This window comes from Molothrus ater, chromosome 10 (genome assembly GCF_012460135.2).
Source record: "Molothrus ater isolate BHLD 08-10-18 breed brown headed cowbird chromosome 10, BPBGC_Mater_1.1, whole genome shotgun sequence".
Classification (NCBI taxonomy): domain Eukaryota; kingdom Metazoa; phylum Chordata; class Aves; order Passeriformes; family Icteridae; genus Molothrus; species Molothrus ater.
In genome coordinates this window covers 8696661-8715003 of record NC_050487.2, presented here as the reverse complement: position 1 = coordinate 8715003, position 18343 = coordinate 8696661, and the positions used below count along the sequence as shown (strand labels likewise).

Sequence of the window (18343 nt, the reverse complement as noted above, 5' to 3'; positions counted from 1 at the left end):
CACCAAATGCTATCATTCTGTGTTTCCATGCATATCAGCTCAAGGCTTTCAACTACCAAGTTCTGCTCACTTTAGCTGTACAACAGGGAGAATAAATATCTCTTTCAACTTTTGCAGAATAAAAGGATAAAAAATATTATTTGCAGAATAAAAGGATATAAACTGCATTAGCAGATTATAATCCCTTTAAAGTCTAAGTGTGATTATCACACTGTGATCATCCAAGACATTTGAGCAGCTTACAACATCAGTAATGCAATATCTTGTTAAAATTTTGTAAATATTTTAACAAGCTTTTTCTTTGTAAGTAGCTATTTTCTCCCTAGGTAAGGTATGTGTGTAAAGCTTAGGAAGATGATAATATCAGGCTGTTACCAGAAAAGCCATCTAGAACAGTATCTCCAAGAATACCCTGGAATGGATGCTTACAGAGAGGAATAAAAGCAGGGGAGCACAGGATAAGGCTTGCACACAACATTCTTTCAGCATCCTGACATGTTGCTCAGCACCTTTGGCAGCAAGAGACACAGTGGTCAGTTTGATAATTTCAAACCCTAACAAAGCTGTGATTACAAGAATAAATACAGGCAATGTGCCTCTAGGAAAGTGGGATTGTGCCCAAAAATGAGAGAAAACTCTGAATTCAGGTGGAGCACCAAGACCTGCATAGGATGAGTAGCTCCCAGACTGCAAAGTCCTGATGGCAGCTCCCACTTCAGAGAGGAAAACATGCCAAGCAGGGCTGTGCTGCCATTACACAGAAAGGTTCAGGGAACAGGGAGGTGACAACAGCAGCAGATAATTGACAGAATCACATCTAGCACACCTTGATGGCAGCTTACACCTGCATGGAACAGCAGCAGCCCTGCCTGCAGGGACTCGTGGGGTGGCACCATGCTCTCTCAGAGCTGAGGGCAGCACAGAGAACTCCTTTCACCTCCACAGACTGCTCCAGGGCAACATGAGAAACAAATGGAAAGCAAGATAATATGAACTTTGAGCAGAATTTGCCATTTTCATAATTTATTATTTAAAAAATGGCTTTGAGAATTTTTTGTATTTTTTGGAGCCTCTTCTGTCAGTAATTTATTAGATTCTGAGATTAGTGCTTGCCTTCACATCACTTTTCACAGACAGATCCCCAGGTAATAATTACTTTATTATTATTTTATTCTTAATATAAAAAACCTTTGGCAGGTTTTTTTTCCCAGGCAACTTGTCCCATACCTCTTATAAAAGCACTGCCCAAAGCCCAATCCACTGCTGATAACTGTTCTTTGCAACTTTTCCCTCAAATTCCAGGTGGCAGCTGCTGCCATGAGACAAAGTCATGACTGGGAAGAAATGCAACAGGAAGGACCCATTATTATACTCTATAGCTTCCAAGGAACAGATAAAAACAAAAACATGCATTTCTTTCCACCTTCAGTTTGTCAGCCTCAGGGTTCTCTGCTCATTGGGCTCCAGAAGACTTTTGCCTCTAATCCCTCCCAAAGCCAGGGAATAGGACTCAAGAAACTCATGTTCTGGGACAGAGCCAATGCTCTCACAGATGATGATGCTCCACGTGAAAGAACAAAGCAGCACTCTGGAATTGCCACCCTGGTGCTCAGCTCACCCTGTCTGCTCTTTGGTGTAACCTTCCCTGCTGTCAGAGGTTCTGTTCTTGCACCACAGGGCCATACACACACAGAGGGGTGAGCACATGTGTGTAGAAATAGGTATATAAATGATATAACAGAAATCCTGGGGCATCTGTCACTGACTCCTCTTCTTAGAGCATTTAATTGCCTCTTAAAGAGAGTTTTGAAATGTATACCCACAAATCTTCTGCCCAGGTTTAGTGATGATAGCAGGGCCTGTCAGTGAAAGGGAGCTCTTATCATTGAGTTTGCACACCTTTCTGGCTTTGCAAGAAAAAAAAAAACCCACAACATAAAAGGGAACCAAATCACAAAAAAATCCTCCACATTTAGGTTCATCTTCAGTTTCTGAAAGCTGGACCTAGCCCAGTGCAGCTGTGGAGCAGGGTGATGGTGCCTGTGCTGTGATAAAACTGGTTTGGGGTGGCAATGAGACAAGGCCAATGGAACAGAAATGGTCAGTAGGGTTGGTTTAACAGGAAATGAAAATCCAAAGGATTCATTTGGGACCTTGGGATAAGCTTGAGAACTGTGAACAGCAGAGTCAACCCATAAGTTTTCAGACAGGAGCTGTGACATCACCAAACTTTTTGGGGTTTGCAGAAGGCTGTTAATGACTTGATTAAGAAAACTGCTTCTCCTGGAGCTCCATCTCCTTGCTCTTCCACAGAGTTCAGTGGCACTACAGCTGGAGCAAAGCTCAGAGATGTGAGCACACCACCATGGGAGGTTTTAGCCAAAGCAAGGACTGAAGAAGTGAGTTCCAGAGCTCAGAACTGTGAGCTCCTGCTGCAGAAACAGCAGGCTCTGATCCATGTGCACACATCCTCTGTGAGCTGGGCACAGCTGGGGAGTCACAGCACAGAGCCCACCCACACACTGCTCCTGGGTCACCCAGCAAGACTGTGGGACTAAGGATGAGCACAGCACTCCAACGTGCTCTCTCAGCTCAGCTTTCCAACCCTGGCTGTGCAGCACAAAGAGCTCACTGCCATGCAAAGCACCAGAAACTTCCCAGCCACCCCAGGCAAGCCAGCAGAATTGAAGCTCCATGGTCTCCTAGACCTGACTCACCTTTAACAAGCTACCAGGGTGAGCCCTTTAACTCCCTCTGAGCAGCTCACAAGATGGAGAACACATTTTCCTGCTGTGTCAAAGGCACCTACAGACAAACTTCCCTAAGACTGAATAGGACTATGAATTGGAAAAGCTCTTGTCCCACAAAGATCAGTCATTACATGCTAAGGTACCACAACAGATCTCACCCTACTTACAAATCCCTCCACCAGAAAAGCCTGACAGCTTTCTTACTGCAAAAGATATTCCAGGTCACATAAAATAAAATTATTTTTGAAAAATCACAAATGTGAGCTAGAGGAAAGAATCAAAAACACACTTGCCAGGCACAGAGGCAGTACTTAAAGTAACAACTTCCTGCTTTCCACCTTCAGAGAGCAAAGAGGAGAGCTGTAGGAAAGGAGCTCAAAGTTCTGGGTGTCACAGCACATGTCACAGTTGAGATAGCCACCATACAACTTCAGAAAGCTTCAACCCACCTAGAGCAGCAGCATACCTCATCAGAAGGCTTCAAGTGTCTGCCCACACAGAGAAACATCAAGTTACTCCAGAAGGCTGCAAGCAACTGCCCTCCTTGTTCTTTAGCCCAGCCTTTTATCCCCTCCTGTTGATGCCCTGCACCTGTGTGCCCTCTGTTCCCTTTGGTGGTTGGGCAGTGCCCCTGGGCACTCCATGGCTCATTGCTGGCAGTGCTGCTCACCTGCTGCTCACAGCTGTGCCCACTGGGGATGAGGCTCCCACAGCCCCATCCCAATCACCACACCTGAGGGCACTAAAAAGTTTAATTACCCTGATTGGCCTCACCCACCCCTGCCTCCATGGCCCAGATCTCCTTTGCAGCCTGGGTTTGGCACAGCAGTCCCAGAGCACACTGCAAGGACAAGCCCCCAGCTGGCCTGGGCTGCCCCAGGACCTGAGCCCAGCACCCACAGCCTGCCCAGAGCTGTGCAAGGACTGGTGGGCCCAGCCAGGGCTGCACTGGGCAGTCCCAGGATCCTGGAAGGAGAAAAGCAGCTGTGGCCCCTAGAGGAAAAAAGTAAAGGATGTCACCTTTTGATATGGTCTCTGAGCCATGTGCTTCAGCCAAACTCTTCTGCTGAGATCAAGCTCATAAAATTTCTCCTTTGACTATCTTGTTATTCTAGGCTTCTCTTGAATTAAAAAAGAATAAAGAAATTTTGTGCAGTCTTTGTGATGCAGCTGTGCATGGCTTGTCCAACAGGGTCTGTACTTTTATTGAGACAGGAATATTTGCCTCAGAGTGCTAGCAGGTGAATGCATTTAGTGAGCTTTGGTACCTCTGCGTGCTGGGGGACTGGAGACTGTGCTTGGTCTGGCAGCTCATAAGACAAATCCTATGTGCTTACTCACTGAATTGATGAGAATTATATCCAGTGCAAGCTGCTGCACTGCTGCTTTTCTCTTGTAGATATTTGTTTAGAGATAAATCCTGGAACTGCTGATTGTGCTGGCTCCTGCATTCTCTGTCAACCAGCAACCAAGGAAAGCTGTGCATTCAATTACAGATGCAAACCCAGAATATTACACATTTCCCTTCAAATATCAGCACATCCTTAATAAACACAGGAATTAGAGCTCAATGGCTGAGCATTAACCTGCAGCAAATCTGAGGCAGCAAGCACCAAATACCAATTCCTGCAGAGAATTCAGGCACACAGGGAATGATTAGGCACCTGCTACTTCCACCAAGGCTAAAACTGCTTGGTGCTTTCCCCAAGGACAGTCATGTGCCAAATACCCAACTGATGAGCTCTGGCCCACCTGAGTGTGTCAGTGAGCTGCTCCATGGCCCACCATGGTCCTGTTTGCTTCACACCCCACTCGGGGCTGCTCTCCTTCCCCACTATGACATTGTGCAGCCACACCCTGGAGGAATGCAAATCCTCCTCAAATCTGCTTGTGAAGGCTCTCTTCAGTCTCTGCAACCCCTGCCACATGTTCAGCTGTTGGCTGCATGGATCAGGGAGGTTGGGGGAGAAAGGCACCAACACAGAGATGTTACTGCACCACTGTTAGCCGCCCCATCAGCTAACTGGAAACAACTGTAGAGATGCAGCTGAAATTCAAGCTTTCTTATAGGTTATGCCAAGTATTTTCATCCTTCCTGACCCTGAATGGAATTTTATTTTTTCCACTGAAAACAGGTGTATAAGGAAATGAGCAGAGAATATTGTGATTCATCCTGAACTGATCCAAAAGCCTGTGCTTATGGGTTTGTTTTCTGTAGGATTTTAGCCCTGACATTCTGCCCACTGCACCTTCCCCAGTACTATCAGGTGCTAAGAAAAAGACAGGACATATATATTCTCATCAAAATCTAAGGTCTGTTTCCAGTTAAGGGTGCAGTAAAACAACATGTCATTTATAAAATCAGATGGAAAAAACCAAAGAGCAATTTAAAGACAGGCTGGTTTCTTCTCAGAGAAATAAATGTCAGCCTAACTCCACTTTTTCTTCTATGCTTAGGACAGACTGAGGAGAAAAGAGGTCGGATGGTCCTTTCTGTCTCATGAGCTGCATATTTCCCTTATGCTTGCACTATGAGAGTCAGTTGTAGCTGGCAGCCCTTTAACAAGCACCCTGAAGCAGATAGTGGGATCCAGTTATTGCTTTCAGGTTGTTTTTAGGTATGAACACAGTTAGCAAAGAGCTTCCTATCATCCATTGCCTGCCTGACTCATGACCCCCAAACCACAGCTCAGATTACTTTGTCTCAGCTCTCTGTTTACCACATCTCTTCTCCCAGCCTGCAAGCTCTCAGTTGAGTTGCTTGGTTTGTATCCCCTCATTTAGCAGCTGCAAATGAGCCCCCATTTGACAGAATCATGTGAATAACTGCTTTTAGTCAAAAAGATTATTTACAAATTTAAGTAAGCTGATGTTTCCAAACCAAAAACTAAATCAACATGGCTTTTACTTGAAACACAGTTGTTTCAACAAAGTATTTGCTTCTTAAACAGCAAAGGAAATGATAGGATATTTAATTCCCTGATTAAATCTAAGGAGCAATGGAGCCAGAATGACTTCTACCTATGCCCTGAGAGAATCCACATCTCTTATGGGAGCACTATGGCTGCCAAGCTACAGGATAAACAAATCTCATCTTTGTGTTCTTGTACAATTTTATACCAGTTACAGTCAGAGCAGATTATATAGCAGAAATTCAATATATTCTTGCCTCTCCATATTCACTAACCACCATACTAGGGAGTATTTGTAATTTCCTTCTCTCTGACTCAGGGAATACATATTTTATACTGTAGGGACACAGGTTCAGTGGGACATACTGTGGGTGTACGGCCCTTTCTTCCTAACATACTCAAAAGTGCTGGCAATTCAGTGGGAATGGATTACCCAGCTCCACCCAAGCATGGACTGAAACTGTATGAGGGATTCCCAGTTTCTGGCAAATGCATTAACCCCTGAGTTTAGTGAAAAGGAAAAATTAATCCACTCCCAGAAAAAAAAAATTAAATCCCAGGAGGAACTACTCAGAAAATTTGACCTGAATTCATAAATAGTTTTGGGATGACCTAAATACCATTTTCCCAACAAACTTACTATTCACCAGATTTTTTTCCTTCTGACTTTGCAGGCCAGTTGGCTCATTTGAGGTCCCTCACTATAGGCATTAGACAACAAACAAGATTTTCTTTATATACAGCTTGGATAGAAAGGAATTCCCTATTGGATTCTTTAGTCCACACTTTAAAATCTACAGTCTGGTTTTCTAGAGTGACCATCACCACAAAGTTATCACTGTGAGGAACACAGCAGACAAAATGGCCACAGTCATCCTGAAGAATGACATTCTCCCAAGTTAAAGGTCACAAAATGCCTGACAGAGTTACCCTTTTCATAAGTCACTGGAAATATTAAAACTCCTGAGAAAAGAGGATGACACAGTATCAACCTCAGATACAAAGCAAAATGAAAGGGCAGCTAATTAGAGGTTTCACAAATATCAACAAGGCACAGCTAGAGCAGAGCTTAGCCTGGGGGGAGGAAATGCTTTCTGATTTTCCTGTGATGAAGACCACAGCTGTGGTCACCACCACCACCAAGGACTGCTCATGTCCCACTGGCCCCTCCATGGGCACAGCCACCAGGAACAGGTGTTCCCTGAATCTCTTCCCAATCATTTTGTACCTTCACAAGGCAGCTCTGCAAAGGCTGAGGAGATGTCAGAGCCTTTGTGTTAAAGCTGCAGCAAAGACAAGGCAGCCATGGGGTAAGCTTGGCACATTCTCCCCAGCCTGCTCAGTGCTGGACGTGGATGCTCTCAGTTAATGGGGCCTGACAGGCTGAGCAGCCAGGGACATTAGTCAGACTGGGATGTGTAATTAAACCATAAAGTGCATCCTGACAGGGCTGCTGGGGACTAATCACAGGCCTTGGAGGATGAAAGAGCATAAAGGTGTGAACAGCAGCACCTGAGAGGTGTGATTAAGGAGGAGCTCACAGGGTTTGTTATTCCTCTGGTCAGCCTGGTGCTGATGGACCAGGGCAGGGAATTCTCACAGAATTCTTTCAGAGATCCCTGTGGGGCTGCTATGGACCTGCAGAGGCCCTGCCTTGGGCTGTGCCCCACAGAGACCTCCCAGAGATGCTCCATCCGTGGGGCTGCAAGCCCTCTGCAGCCCCTCACTGGGCTGCATGCCACTTGCTGCCCTTGCTGGAGGCAGGAATCCTCCTCATTTTAAGGCTTTTATCACCTGACAGCTTCTTCTGAGAGTCAATAAGTGCAATCAAGAGATTTTTCCAATAACTTCCAGTTGCTCCATGCACATGAACTAAACAGCCAGAGGGCTGCACAGAAACACTGAGTTAAGGCAATTGTGTGGCCATAGCTCATGTCTGCCCCATCTCTGCAAGATTTTTCTTCATCCATCCCTGACAGACTGAAGGGAAGGTGGAAGGGGGCATTGGGGCACCCCAGGTCCCAGCTTGCCCCATGAGGGTCAGAGCTCTGTGTCAGGCAGCCTGTTTCCTGTGCAGCTGATCCAGGGCACAGTGGGCATAGAAATGCAAAACAAGCATCCATGAACAGCAGGACAAAAACAGGCTGTGTGTTAACCTGCCCTCAGGGACATCTGTGACTGAAGATGAGAAATCTGGTGTGAATTGGACCAAAAACCCAACAGATTCAGGGTGAGGAGACCCCACTGACATGCCTGGAAACCTGGAGGATCTGGGGCCTCTTTTGAGGCCATTTATAGGGGAACCCCACTGCTGCAAAGAGCCAAGAGCAAACCTGCACCTTTACTGGGTTGAAAAGAAATATGGAAAGCTAAAGAAACAGGATTTATTTTAATACTTTAATTCTACTTCTACTATGGTATACAGAAAGTGACCCATAGTGCTGAGAAGGGCAGGGGAGCCCATGGAAACTGAAGTACTGGGAGAAGTTTCTGGATCAAAGCTAATGGAGCAAATGATGATATGTGTGAGGATGAGCTGTCCTAACAAATCTTCAGAGCTTCTTTTTTAAACCTCCACCAAAGGAACCCACTGTCTGAGCCAGCTGTGTTTTTACTGCTCCAGCATTCCCTGTTTGGCTCTCTCTGGGCTTTAACATGCAGATCCCATGGCAGCACAGGCAGAGAGGCAACTTCAGCCAACTTTCAGTAATCAGGGTTGCAGTAATTGTCCATGTACTGCTAACCTCCCAATGCTTGGCATACTTATGAAGCCACTATTTCCACACACAGAAGTTATCCCCAGTGATGAATCCTGTGAAAGAGATGAGGGGTAAAAGGGCTGGGGGCTGCAGCTGCCATTAGAACAGGGTGCTGTTTCCACTGGGCTCAGCTGGTAACTTGGAGCCCAGCCTTTCCCTAGGGCTTGGTAGCACAGTCCCTTTTCTAAAGCCATACTGAATGGAACACTTTGGCCTTCAGATGCAACAATAGCTTACGTGCAGGACTCCCTAAAAGCACAGGTCCCCGGGGAGGAGCATGAGGAGTCTACAGGAATGAGCTGGCTGTGGCCCGAAGTGGCCCAGCAGAATCCTGCAATCCCTTCCAGACCAAAGAGAGGAGTTAATCATTTTCCAGGCAGTGCTTCAAATTGGATCACTGGGGATATCTGTGAGGATTCCAAAAGCAATGTTCCTGATGGCCATTAATGTGTTCCCAGTGACGTACAAGATGCACATGCACACCAACAAAGCAGAGGTTAGCCTGGAAAAAACCCGGCTCATGAGAAAAGGTGCACTTACAGTAAACTTCATGGCAAGGGACTCATTCATTTCCAGCACAAATAATGAACTCCCACTGCCCTTCCACGTGTGCTCCCAGCAAGGGGTGAGGGAGCTGGATGCAGGGCATGTGTACAGCCCAGCTTCCAGCCTTGAAAACTCCAAGGGGCCACTCTCTGTTTCCATAACACTTTTTACATGCTTACTTTTATGGGTCTCTTGATGACAATCTAAATCCTGCCTGTTCTTCAATAAACCATTAATCTTCCAGATAGAGTTCAGGGAAGTTGCTGTGTAGCAATAAAATGCATGTTTCCAGAGCCCAGAGGGAACAAAAAGGGAAAAAAAAAAACAACGTGAAAGGGAGAGACATTGTTTCTGAAAGACAAATTCCTGGCTTGCAGGGGTTGGGGGGCATGTAGGGTTATGTCCCCAAACCCTGCCTGGAACCTGTCCCTCCCCTCACCACACCCTGATGCCGCTTTGAGTGTAACATCTGTGAGAAGGTCCTCCCTCCAACATCCCTAGCAGTGTAAGGAAGGGGCTGCTGACCTCTCTGCCTCCCATCCTCGTGGCCCAGGAGCCTTTTGTGAGCAGTGCCAGCTGGGACTGTGCTTTAGTGAGCAGATACCAGCTGGGGAGTGTCAGTGACCATCACTGCCCCTGCTGGGAATGCCTTGGAGTCGTGGGGAGAAGGCTCCAGCATTCCCCACCAGCCAGGGACTTCAGCAGCCTCCTCCCATCACCCAGTTTACAGACCTACTGCTGCTTGTGCAGAATGAAGCATAAATATCTCCTCTTTGTCTTCAAACTGCTTCCTTCAGTGTGCTGAGGGAACCAGCCTCACAGAGCCAGTGGCACAAAAGCCACCAAGTCCCCACACCAAGGCTGGTCAGTCCTGTCCTGGATTTGCATTTGAACTGGTGACCCACAGCAGAAGTTACAAATTCTGTGCCCCACTTTATAACAGGAGCAATGAGCACAATCCCTTGTGCTTCCAGGCCCCTATAAAATTGATGGTAACCATATGTCAGTGTGTGGAGCTGGTAGGAAAGCACGTACTACACTACTCAAAAGAGATGGTAGCAGTCAACATTAAAGAGTGCCAAGGAATAGAAAAAAATCAGGTTCAACCTGACTTAAGTGCCTTAAGCTATGTCTTTCATGCAGTAAAGAAAAAGAAGGCAAGGATAGGCCTGAAAAAATAATTTCCCTGTGCTATGGTCCTTTAGAAAAATGGTAGAAAAGGGAGAAAAAATAGGCACATCAAGAACACACATACAGATATAAGTAGAATTATTGGACTCTCTCAGTTCAAACTGACACAGCTCTCAACAGAAAAAGAGGGAAAATCACTGTCTGTCTAGACATCATAAATAAATAAAGGACTCAAAAAGTCTACTACTATTACCCTTAACTCCTGGGTTTCTGATATTTCCCTGGCACACACGTATCTCACAAATATTCCTATACAGGACACTTTTAGTCCCAAAGTACTGTCTATTCTATATGAATGTTTTGTACTCTTCTTTCCACATGAATATAATGTTCTTGTTGTTCCTGATGATAGCACTTCACATGACAAACTAAAGGTCATGGAAGAAAAATTGTGGAAAAAATTCTTTTTACTGACAGAAGAAATGCTGGCATCTATTGAATGCTCTTCATGAATTTTATAATGAAACTAATGCATAATGCACTGTGTAAATGCCTACATAAACAGTAAGTAAAGTACCTATAGATCACTTGAAGCAACAAAAGCCTTGAGGAGCCTCCTCTAAGGCAGCATTTTACTTGCCACTGCAGCATGGTGAAGGTCAGCCCTTTCAGCAGGCATTTGCACCTCTCTGCAGAAGTGAGCTGCATGATTATTTTAATCTGCTCTTGAATTCTTGATGAATACAGGAGAAAAAAATCTTTACAGTGAGCATCCATCTGAGATACACATCCTGGCCAAAGAGCAGCTAATTAGATATGACTGAAGTTAATGATGCTTAACACTGAGCAGATAGACAACAAGAAAGAGAATGTGACAGGGCTTTTGCTGCTGTTTCCTCCAGTGGAGGCACAAGGAGCTGTTTCTCAGTAAACATGGGTAGGTGCTGCCATCACATCACCCACTGGCCTCAGTATAATTTCTTAGATTATGCTTCCCCCTGTAACCAAAGCAAACAGCATCCTTTTGGTGTAAACTGCATCCTTTTGGTGGAAATCCTGTGCAGCTGATGAAAATTAACCCGTATGCACTCCATGCACACCCCTCGAATTTCCACAGTGCTCTCATGCAGTGATGAGTGAGGAAAGTCAGGCCTGGAGAAATGTCTGAGTGGTGCCTGGGCTTTGAGCAGAGCCAGCCCTGCTCTGTGCCCCTGCCAGGAGTGTGTCCCTGTTTGCCAGTGCAGGGGCAGCACGGGGCTTGCAGGCTGGGGAGCAATCGCTGACACAGTGGCAGCTGCAATGGGTCCTTTTGTGGCATCAGGTGTTTGTAGGGAAAACAATGGGATGGGTCTTGACTTAAGGCCTGGAAAGAGGCACCACAGGGGCTCTCCTGTGCTGTGTTCAAGGCAGCCTGTGTGCTGCTGTGTCACTCCATACCTATTGTTGAAAAATAGGAGCAGCATTGGTTTTTCTCTTCCCCTCTCTTCTCCTTACAGGAAACCTTGTTCAATCAGTTTGTCCTGACCTGAGGAAGGAGAAGGGGGATGTACATCTTTAGAGGTACAAAGTTTATATTTCCTCCTGAGGAGAAGGAAAGAGTGAGCTTTTGTGCATTGGCTAGGGTGGAATTCAAAACCACTTGTCTGTGTCACATCCTCTCACCTGCAGTGTTTAGCTGATGTTTTCATTGCTGGGATGAGACACAGCTGTCCCAGGGAGGGCTAGGCTGGGGACCAGCCCCACAGCAGGCTGCTCCAGGGCCAGCATTCATAGGAAAGCTGCAGGGCTTGGAGGCATCACACAATAGCGCCATCTAAACAGCTGGAGTTCACACCAGAGGAAATTCTTCAATTCTTTAATTGATTCCTTTTCTAAGGACAAACAACTCTTCTGCCTTTTCTCACTTTCCATCAGAGCTCAGCACTCTGAAATTCTCAGTGTAGTTTTCTTCACATCAGCCTTAAGCAGGGAAGGTGTGCTCTCCTTTAAAGTTTATAAAAGGGAGTCTTATCCAAAGCAGGTAATTTTCCAGAGTACCACAATGAACCTCGAGCTGAAGGGGGAACGGAATTTATTCTCCCATATCCCAGAACTACTGCCCTGCTCTCCAGCTCTCAACAAAGCACAAAACCCTGTTACACAGCTCCTGAGGAGGGATGAGCAAAATTCCAACTACTAGAAATTAACATTTGTTGCCAGTGGCTACTGTTGCATCTAGCATTATTAAGGAGGGCAAAAAAATTTGTTGTTTCTAAGTGGGCATGGGTTTTGTTTTTATACCATATCTTTCATCTAAAATTCACAAGCCTTTCATATCTATCAGAAACATCTCATATTTTCACAGACAGCAATATAAGAAGGTTCAGATGATAATCAAGAGAAGCACGGGCAGTTGAACAGATTACTGAGGGATAGAGCTGGGAACAGTCTGTAATGCATCATCCAATTGCCTTTTTTATCCTTTTTTAATCACTTATTTGTGTGGCAAAAGTCTCAGTCTAACCTGGCCTAACACAAACTAAATCCCTACCCAAACCAAACCAAATTAAACTTTGAAAAAGTGCTGCTCATTGATTTTTTGATTATTTTCCATTTTCTTGCCTGGTTGAGCTGGTTACAGAAGTGTCAATGCACCAAGAAGGTGCAGCTATTTTTGGCTGTACACAGTAGGACCTGCACAGATGTGTGAAAATTGAAAAAATACAGAAGTAAATTAACCAAATACACAGAGGCAAATATAATCAGTGTGTGAAAACCAATAGCCTAAACAATGTTACCAACTTTCTTACCTCTTAGATCCAGCTGTTAACTCAGGACGAAATCATCTTCCCACTAGGACATGTTCTAAAAAGATTATAACGTGACCATGGTAAGTCAACACAAACAGGAGAGCATGGTCCAGATTTGCCACAACTGCACCTGGCACATCCAACTATTCTGGGCTGCACCCACTTTGAGCACCTCTGAGCATTTTTATTCACAGTAGGTCCTGGAGCCAGCCCATGGACACAGGCCACATGTGGCCATCTTCTCCTTTTCTCTCCAAGGGGATATGTGTTAACTACTGCAGCAAATGCATGAGGTATAGCACTGCCAAGAAATGGGAGCCTAATTGCTGTGTTCTTTTAAAGAAGAATGCATTAGTTAAAAAAATCACCTCCATTCAGTCAAATTACAGTCAATTATCATGGCCTTCAAGCCAAGACCTATTAGCTCTGAATCTAACTTTAATCAGTTACTGAGGCACACTGGAAATGTCATTCATTTTGGAAAAAAACAATATTATTACCTTTTACTCCTTAGTAGTCAAAAGGATTTTGAAACAAGATTAATGGGAGCAATTTTTTTCCTTCTGTCTGCAGCTTTTGAAGATTAACAACACTTCTTTTACTGCAGAATAATAGTTACCTGGCAGTCTAGGGTCACTGGGCTGTCTTCAAGGCATCATTGCATTCACTTGCACAGGCAACTTTTATAGCCAAAATAGATTTTTTCCCCCTGATGTCATCAAAATACTGATTTGGACAAGGACAAACCCCTTAGGACAAAGGCAAATACTGAAATACAAGAAACTGCTGGAACAAGTTACCTTTTTGATCCATGCAGCAGAGCTGTAATTTACATTTGGTTCTGTTTTTTCTCCTTATCTCCAGTGCTGTCAGAAGTTCCTTGATTCATTGTGGTGGCAATGGAAGCCCTGAAGCCCAAGGCAGCAGTGGGTAAATGGGAGATGTTTGGGACTGAGCCCAGGACACCAGTGTGGCCCAGGACAGGGCAGGGCTGCAGCCAAACACAGCCTTGCTCATGGGCAGCTTCAGGTCCACAGGAGCTTGTAACCAGGCCCCAGAATTATTTAATAAGGAGCCTGATTGGTGGGAAAGCAAGCAGATGTAACTTTTTAGCAATCTGATTTTTGAAACAACCTCCTCAAATTACCCCATGCATGCAGGTCTTAACCAGTGCTGGTGAATCTGTACTTGCAGCTCAACAGACTTAGGGAAGCTCAAAGTTGCCTCTAAACATTTACACCTTTCTTAGGGAGGCAGATTCTGAAAACCTCCTCTCTCTGTAATACTGGGAATGACAGAGCAGCAGTGAGACCCAGGGTCAAAGCTTGTGACAAAGCCAGTGGAAATCCAGTGGGATCAGAGATCTGTGTCAGATACTCGTCCATGACCTCAACCCTAGCCCACTCAATTTGCTACACTGCAAATCTAACTCTGAAACTCAAAATGAAGACATCTCCAGAGGCTGAATAAGCAACACAAGTTTCCATAGCAGTTTTGCAGTCTCCCCAGCACCCCAGGCCTTTGCAGAAGGGGATCCCTGTGGCCCTGCTGGCACACACTCACACCCTGAGCGTGCTGGCTGCCAACAGGGAACAAAGGTGGATGGGGAGCGCCGGGCCCAGCCCTGCAGCCAGCCCATGATGCTGCAGGACCGCAAAGCTCAAGGAATCATTTCAAAAAGAGGCTAAGAAAAGGATCCTGCAGGAATTGTGCCCGGTCTCGTTACTGGAAATCTATTTGACGTAGTGAACAAACATGGAGACTTTTCCAGGAAATGTGTTTCTTTATTTAAATAAAATTAGTGCCAGTAGAAACAATAAACTTTAAATACATGAGACAATTATATACAACTCGATGTTAGGAATTATATACATCAGTTTTTTACAGATACAAATACATTTATACCAAAAGTAAAGGACGAAGGAGAAAGCAATGGAAAATGTGACAACTTGTACATGTCAGTCTCATTTGGAAAGTTTCAGGATTCAAGTGATTCCAGGCAAAGTGCCAAACTTAATTTGGCTCCTTTCAAACTTAAAACAGCCCCTTTTAGAGTAAATCTACCAAAAAGCTTTATATGGTCTGATCCAAAGTTCAGTGAAGCCGATGGAAAAACTCCCGCTGCCTTCAGTCTGCCCCAATCAGCCCTTAGGAGCACAATGGAGCCTTTGTTCTGCTGTGCTCAGACAGACAGAGATCCCTGATCCTGCATCCATTAACCCTCTGAGCCCTCCCCGGAGCCAGCAGCACTGCACACTCCGGCTGCAGTTCATCTCTGCCCTTCTGCATTCATGTTTTTCGAGCTGTCTCTCAAGCTCTAATGCCAGTGGATAAATCACAGAGCTATTTTAGTGCAGGAAATATGTGGAGACATTTTGCAAATATTTTGCTATGCAATGCTTTAGACTCAGGCTCTTCAGCCCTCATGCTTCGAAACTAATCAAAACACTGTAATAAGTTATTATAAAATATAAGGTATGATTGAAATATTAATTTTCTTCTTTGTATTAATTTTTACTTCTTGTAAAAGTGCAATAATTTAGCAACAAATTTCATGAGCATTTGAAAAATGTCACAGTACCATTAAACTGGGGGAGGGGGAAGTCTGTGGTGGTTTTAAAAACTAGTTACTAACAGATTTATAGAAATGCATGTGTCACATGAGAGCTGATTAAAAAAAAGATGTAACACAATGCTTACCTACACCGGCTTAAATAGAGCAGAAAGTCTAGATTCTTTAATGATGTAAATGGGTACAATTTTACCGACCTCAAACAGAGAATTTAACTCCAACAGAGAAACACAAAATCTTGTGCTGGTCCCTGACTCAGCTGCTGATTTCAGTGGGGCCAGGAATTCACCCTTGCTAGGTTAAATTCCATTCAGAATTCCACCTCTTTTTGAAGGGGGCGTAACAGAGCAGCATCTGTTGGAGCCTTTCTGCATCTTACAGCCTGTAACAAAGATCTTTTAACCTCTCCTTTAACTTACAGATCTTTGCCTTTAGTGACCAAAGGTACACATCTTTAAAAAATACAAAAGCAAAAAATGAAACTACCTTTCCTGTTAGTAACTCAGTCACAGGCTGGATTGCAGCAGAAGGTGGTGAACCTGACCCAGCCAGTGCATGAATAACTTCAGCAAAGACACAGAGAAGTGTCATGGGTCTGGAGCCAGGCTCTACAAACTGCACAGGAACTCAGTGCCTCTGTATTTCTGCCTTGTCTTTCAATCTTTCTGTACCTAAAGCCAGTCTCCAGCCATGCTGTAATCTCCCTTCAAGTACAGCATCAACAAATTTTCAGCTTTTGAGGCCTCATTGAGCAAATGTGCTGCTGGCTGTGGTTTGTCATAAGAAAAACACAGTAAGAATATTTCTAGTCCATCACAGCTTTGTGTGAATGAGCATTACCCATCATCTTTAAGAACCAGGCAATTGCATGAGGGTAACTTCCCCAAACATTTCCCAGATATTTACAGAATTCTGAAATATGCAGAGACATGCCAGTAATAATTACCTCGTTAGAAAATACATATATATTCACCATGTTCTTAGCTTTCATAGTAAGAAATAATAATGGAAAAAATAAAATTAAGCAACCCAATAATGTGCAAGTCACACTTTAAAGTTGGGTACCACTGCTTCCTTGTCCTGCCAGCTCTCAGGAACACCTTGGGCCCAGGAGCACAGATACCTGTTCAGAGTTCATTGGAGAGCAGAAAAGTAGAGCCACGAGTTCTTGGTGGGAGCTCCACTCACACTTTGGCAGCTGATCAGGGGAGCCCTGCAAGTGCTAGGAGTTCTTCTGGAGGTTTTCCACAGAGCCCTCGCTGCTCTCGTTGAGGGGCGTTTCTGACACTTCCCCCAGCTCAGAATCCAGCACTTCCTCCTGGATGGTGAAGTGCACATCTGGGGAGGAGGACTCGGAGCTCACGCTGCTGCCTTCCATGGAGCAGATGGCACAGGACAGGGAGGGCACCATGCTCTCCTGCAGCATGTTCAGCATCATGGGGATCTGCACGGATCTCAGCCCTGCCACGGCTGGTAGAGGCTTCACAGCTTCCCCCCACTCCCTCTCCTCATCTTTGTAGAGCAGAAGCAAATGGGATGACTTCTCTTTTCTTTTGGATTTCATGTAGCCAAGCATTATTCCTATCAGGAAGATCCCGTAGAAGGACATGACAATCAGAATGTAAAAATACTCATTGCTGTTGTTCTTCTCTGTGCTGGGGGATTCAGCATCAAGCATAGCTTGGGTCACATTTGCATGGTCCATCTTCAGCATGGAAAGAGTTCTACCTGAGCTAAGCCTAGAGGAGAATGTAAATGGATATATAAGATCAAACTTCAGAGCAAAGGTGTAAAAGAAACACCTGGAAAAGTTTACCCCAAACTCTTCCTTGTTCCTCGTAATTGTAAGCTTGCAAACCCCACACCTGATTCAAGCTCTCAGTCTATTTTACCTCTGCATTAGTACTGTCAGTGAATGAACTCTAATTCAGATACAGAAAACATGAAAAGAAAGAAAACACATAATATTAAATTATCTTGAATTCAATGCTGAATTATAAAACCCCAATCCATATGATTAAAAAAAGAAAACTATATAGAAATTCTCTGCTAGGCACTTAAATATAGTTTTGTACTACTTGATCATGTTTCCACGGTGGGGGAAAGTTAGAAGTATTATTTTGTTCAGTGATGCAGGAAAAAAAAATAATCAAAAAGCAACTTACGCCAGTATGCAAATAATTCCTCCTTTTGCAAAGCTCAAGAGACCTTTCCTCTACCAAATGCTGGGTGTTCTGAAAACTTTCCTCTGCTGCAGTTGGAATAAATAGCTCTCAAGAAATGTTTCATCACGTGTTTTAGAGGCACAGTTTATAATAGTTTTGTGTTGGAGTCAACAGATGAACTTGAAGGATTGCAGTTCAACCCACTGAACTCTTAACAGCTGTGAAAAGAAAAAGACTTGGGAATTCAGAATTTACTCTTTACTAACCAGTTCCACACTGGCTCTTTCAGCCTGTGAATCTGCTCCTTTAACATCCCAGTTGCTAAATCTGACCTCTTGCCCTGAGAGCTGATACACAGAATGGAAAACCTGCAGATTGTTATTCTGTGTTTGTCATAACATATAGAAAAATATACATGTGAATTTTATATCAGACACTACCAAGTTATTTACATGTCTGCTATACAGAGATTTCTCTAAAGAGACAGAGGAGGAAACAAGTTATTTTGTTTGGTCAGTACTAATGGCAAAGCTTTGGAGAGGGTGTGCAGAACAAAGTGGTGACTTTCAACTCACGCTGCAGCTCCACTTTGCCACCAGGTGAGGGGCTGGGGAGAGCTGGGCCCTGAGTCTGGAGTGAGTTTTGGGTGGATGGGTGCTGGTGCTGCCTAACTTTGGGCATCAAAGCAGCAACTGTGGGGTCTTGATTCTCCACATCAT

The 18343-nt window shown here is 44.6% G+C and overlaps 1 protein-coding gene across 1 annotated transcript; it reads right to left on the bottom strand.

The window, feature by feature from the left end:
• Positions 1 to 14650: 14650 nt before the first annotated feature.
• KCNE4 (potassium voltage-gated channel subfamily E regulatory subunit 4) lies at positions 14651 to 17686 on the bottom strand. Its single transcript, XM_036388378.1, has 2 exons — positions 17625 to 17686; positions 14651 to 17198 (listed from the first exon to the last, which is right to left on the bottom strand). The coding sequence occupies exon 2, from the start codon at positions 17171 to 17173 to the stop codon at positions 16682 to 16684; it is 492 nt and encodes a 163-aa protein (XP_036244271.1). The 5' UTR covers positions 17174 to 17198; positions 17625 to 17686; the 3' UTR covers positions 14651 to 16681.
• Positions 17687 to 18343: the final 657 nt, after the last annotated feature.

Bases quoted from the DNA above. Each gene is read 5' to 3' on its own strand.
- KCNE4 (XM_036388378.1), bottom strand. From the start codon at position 17,173: ATGCTGAAGATGGACCATGCAAATGTGACCCAAGCTATGCTTGATGCT.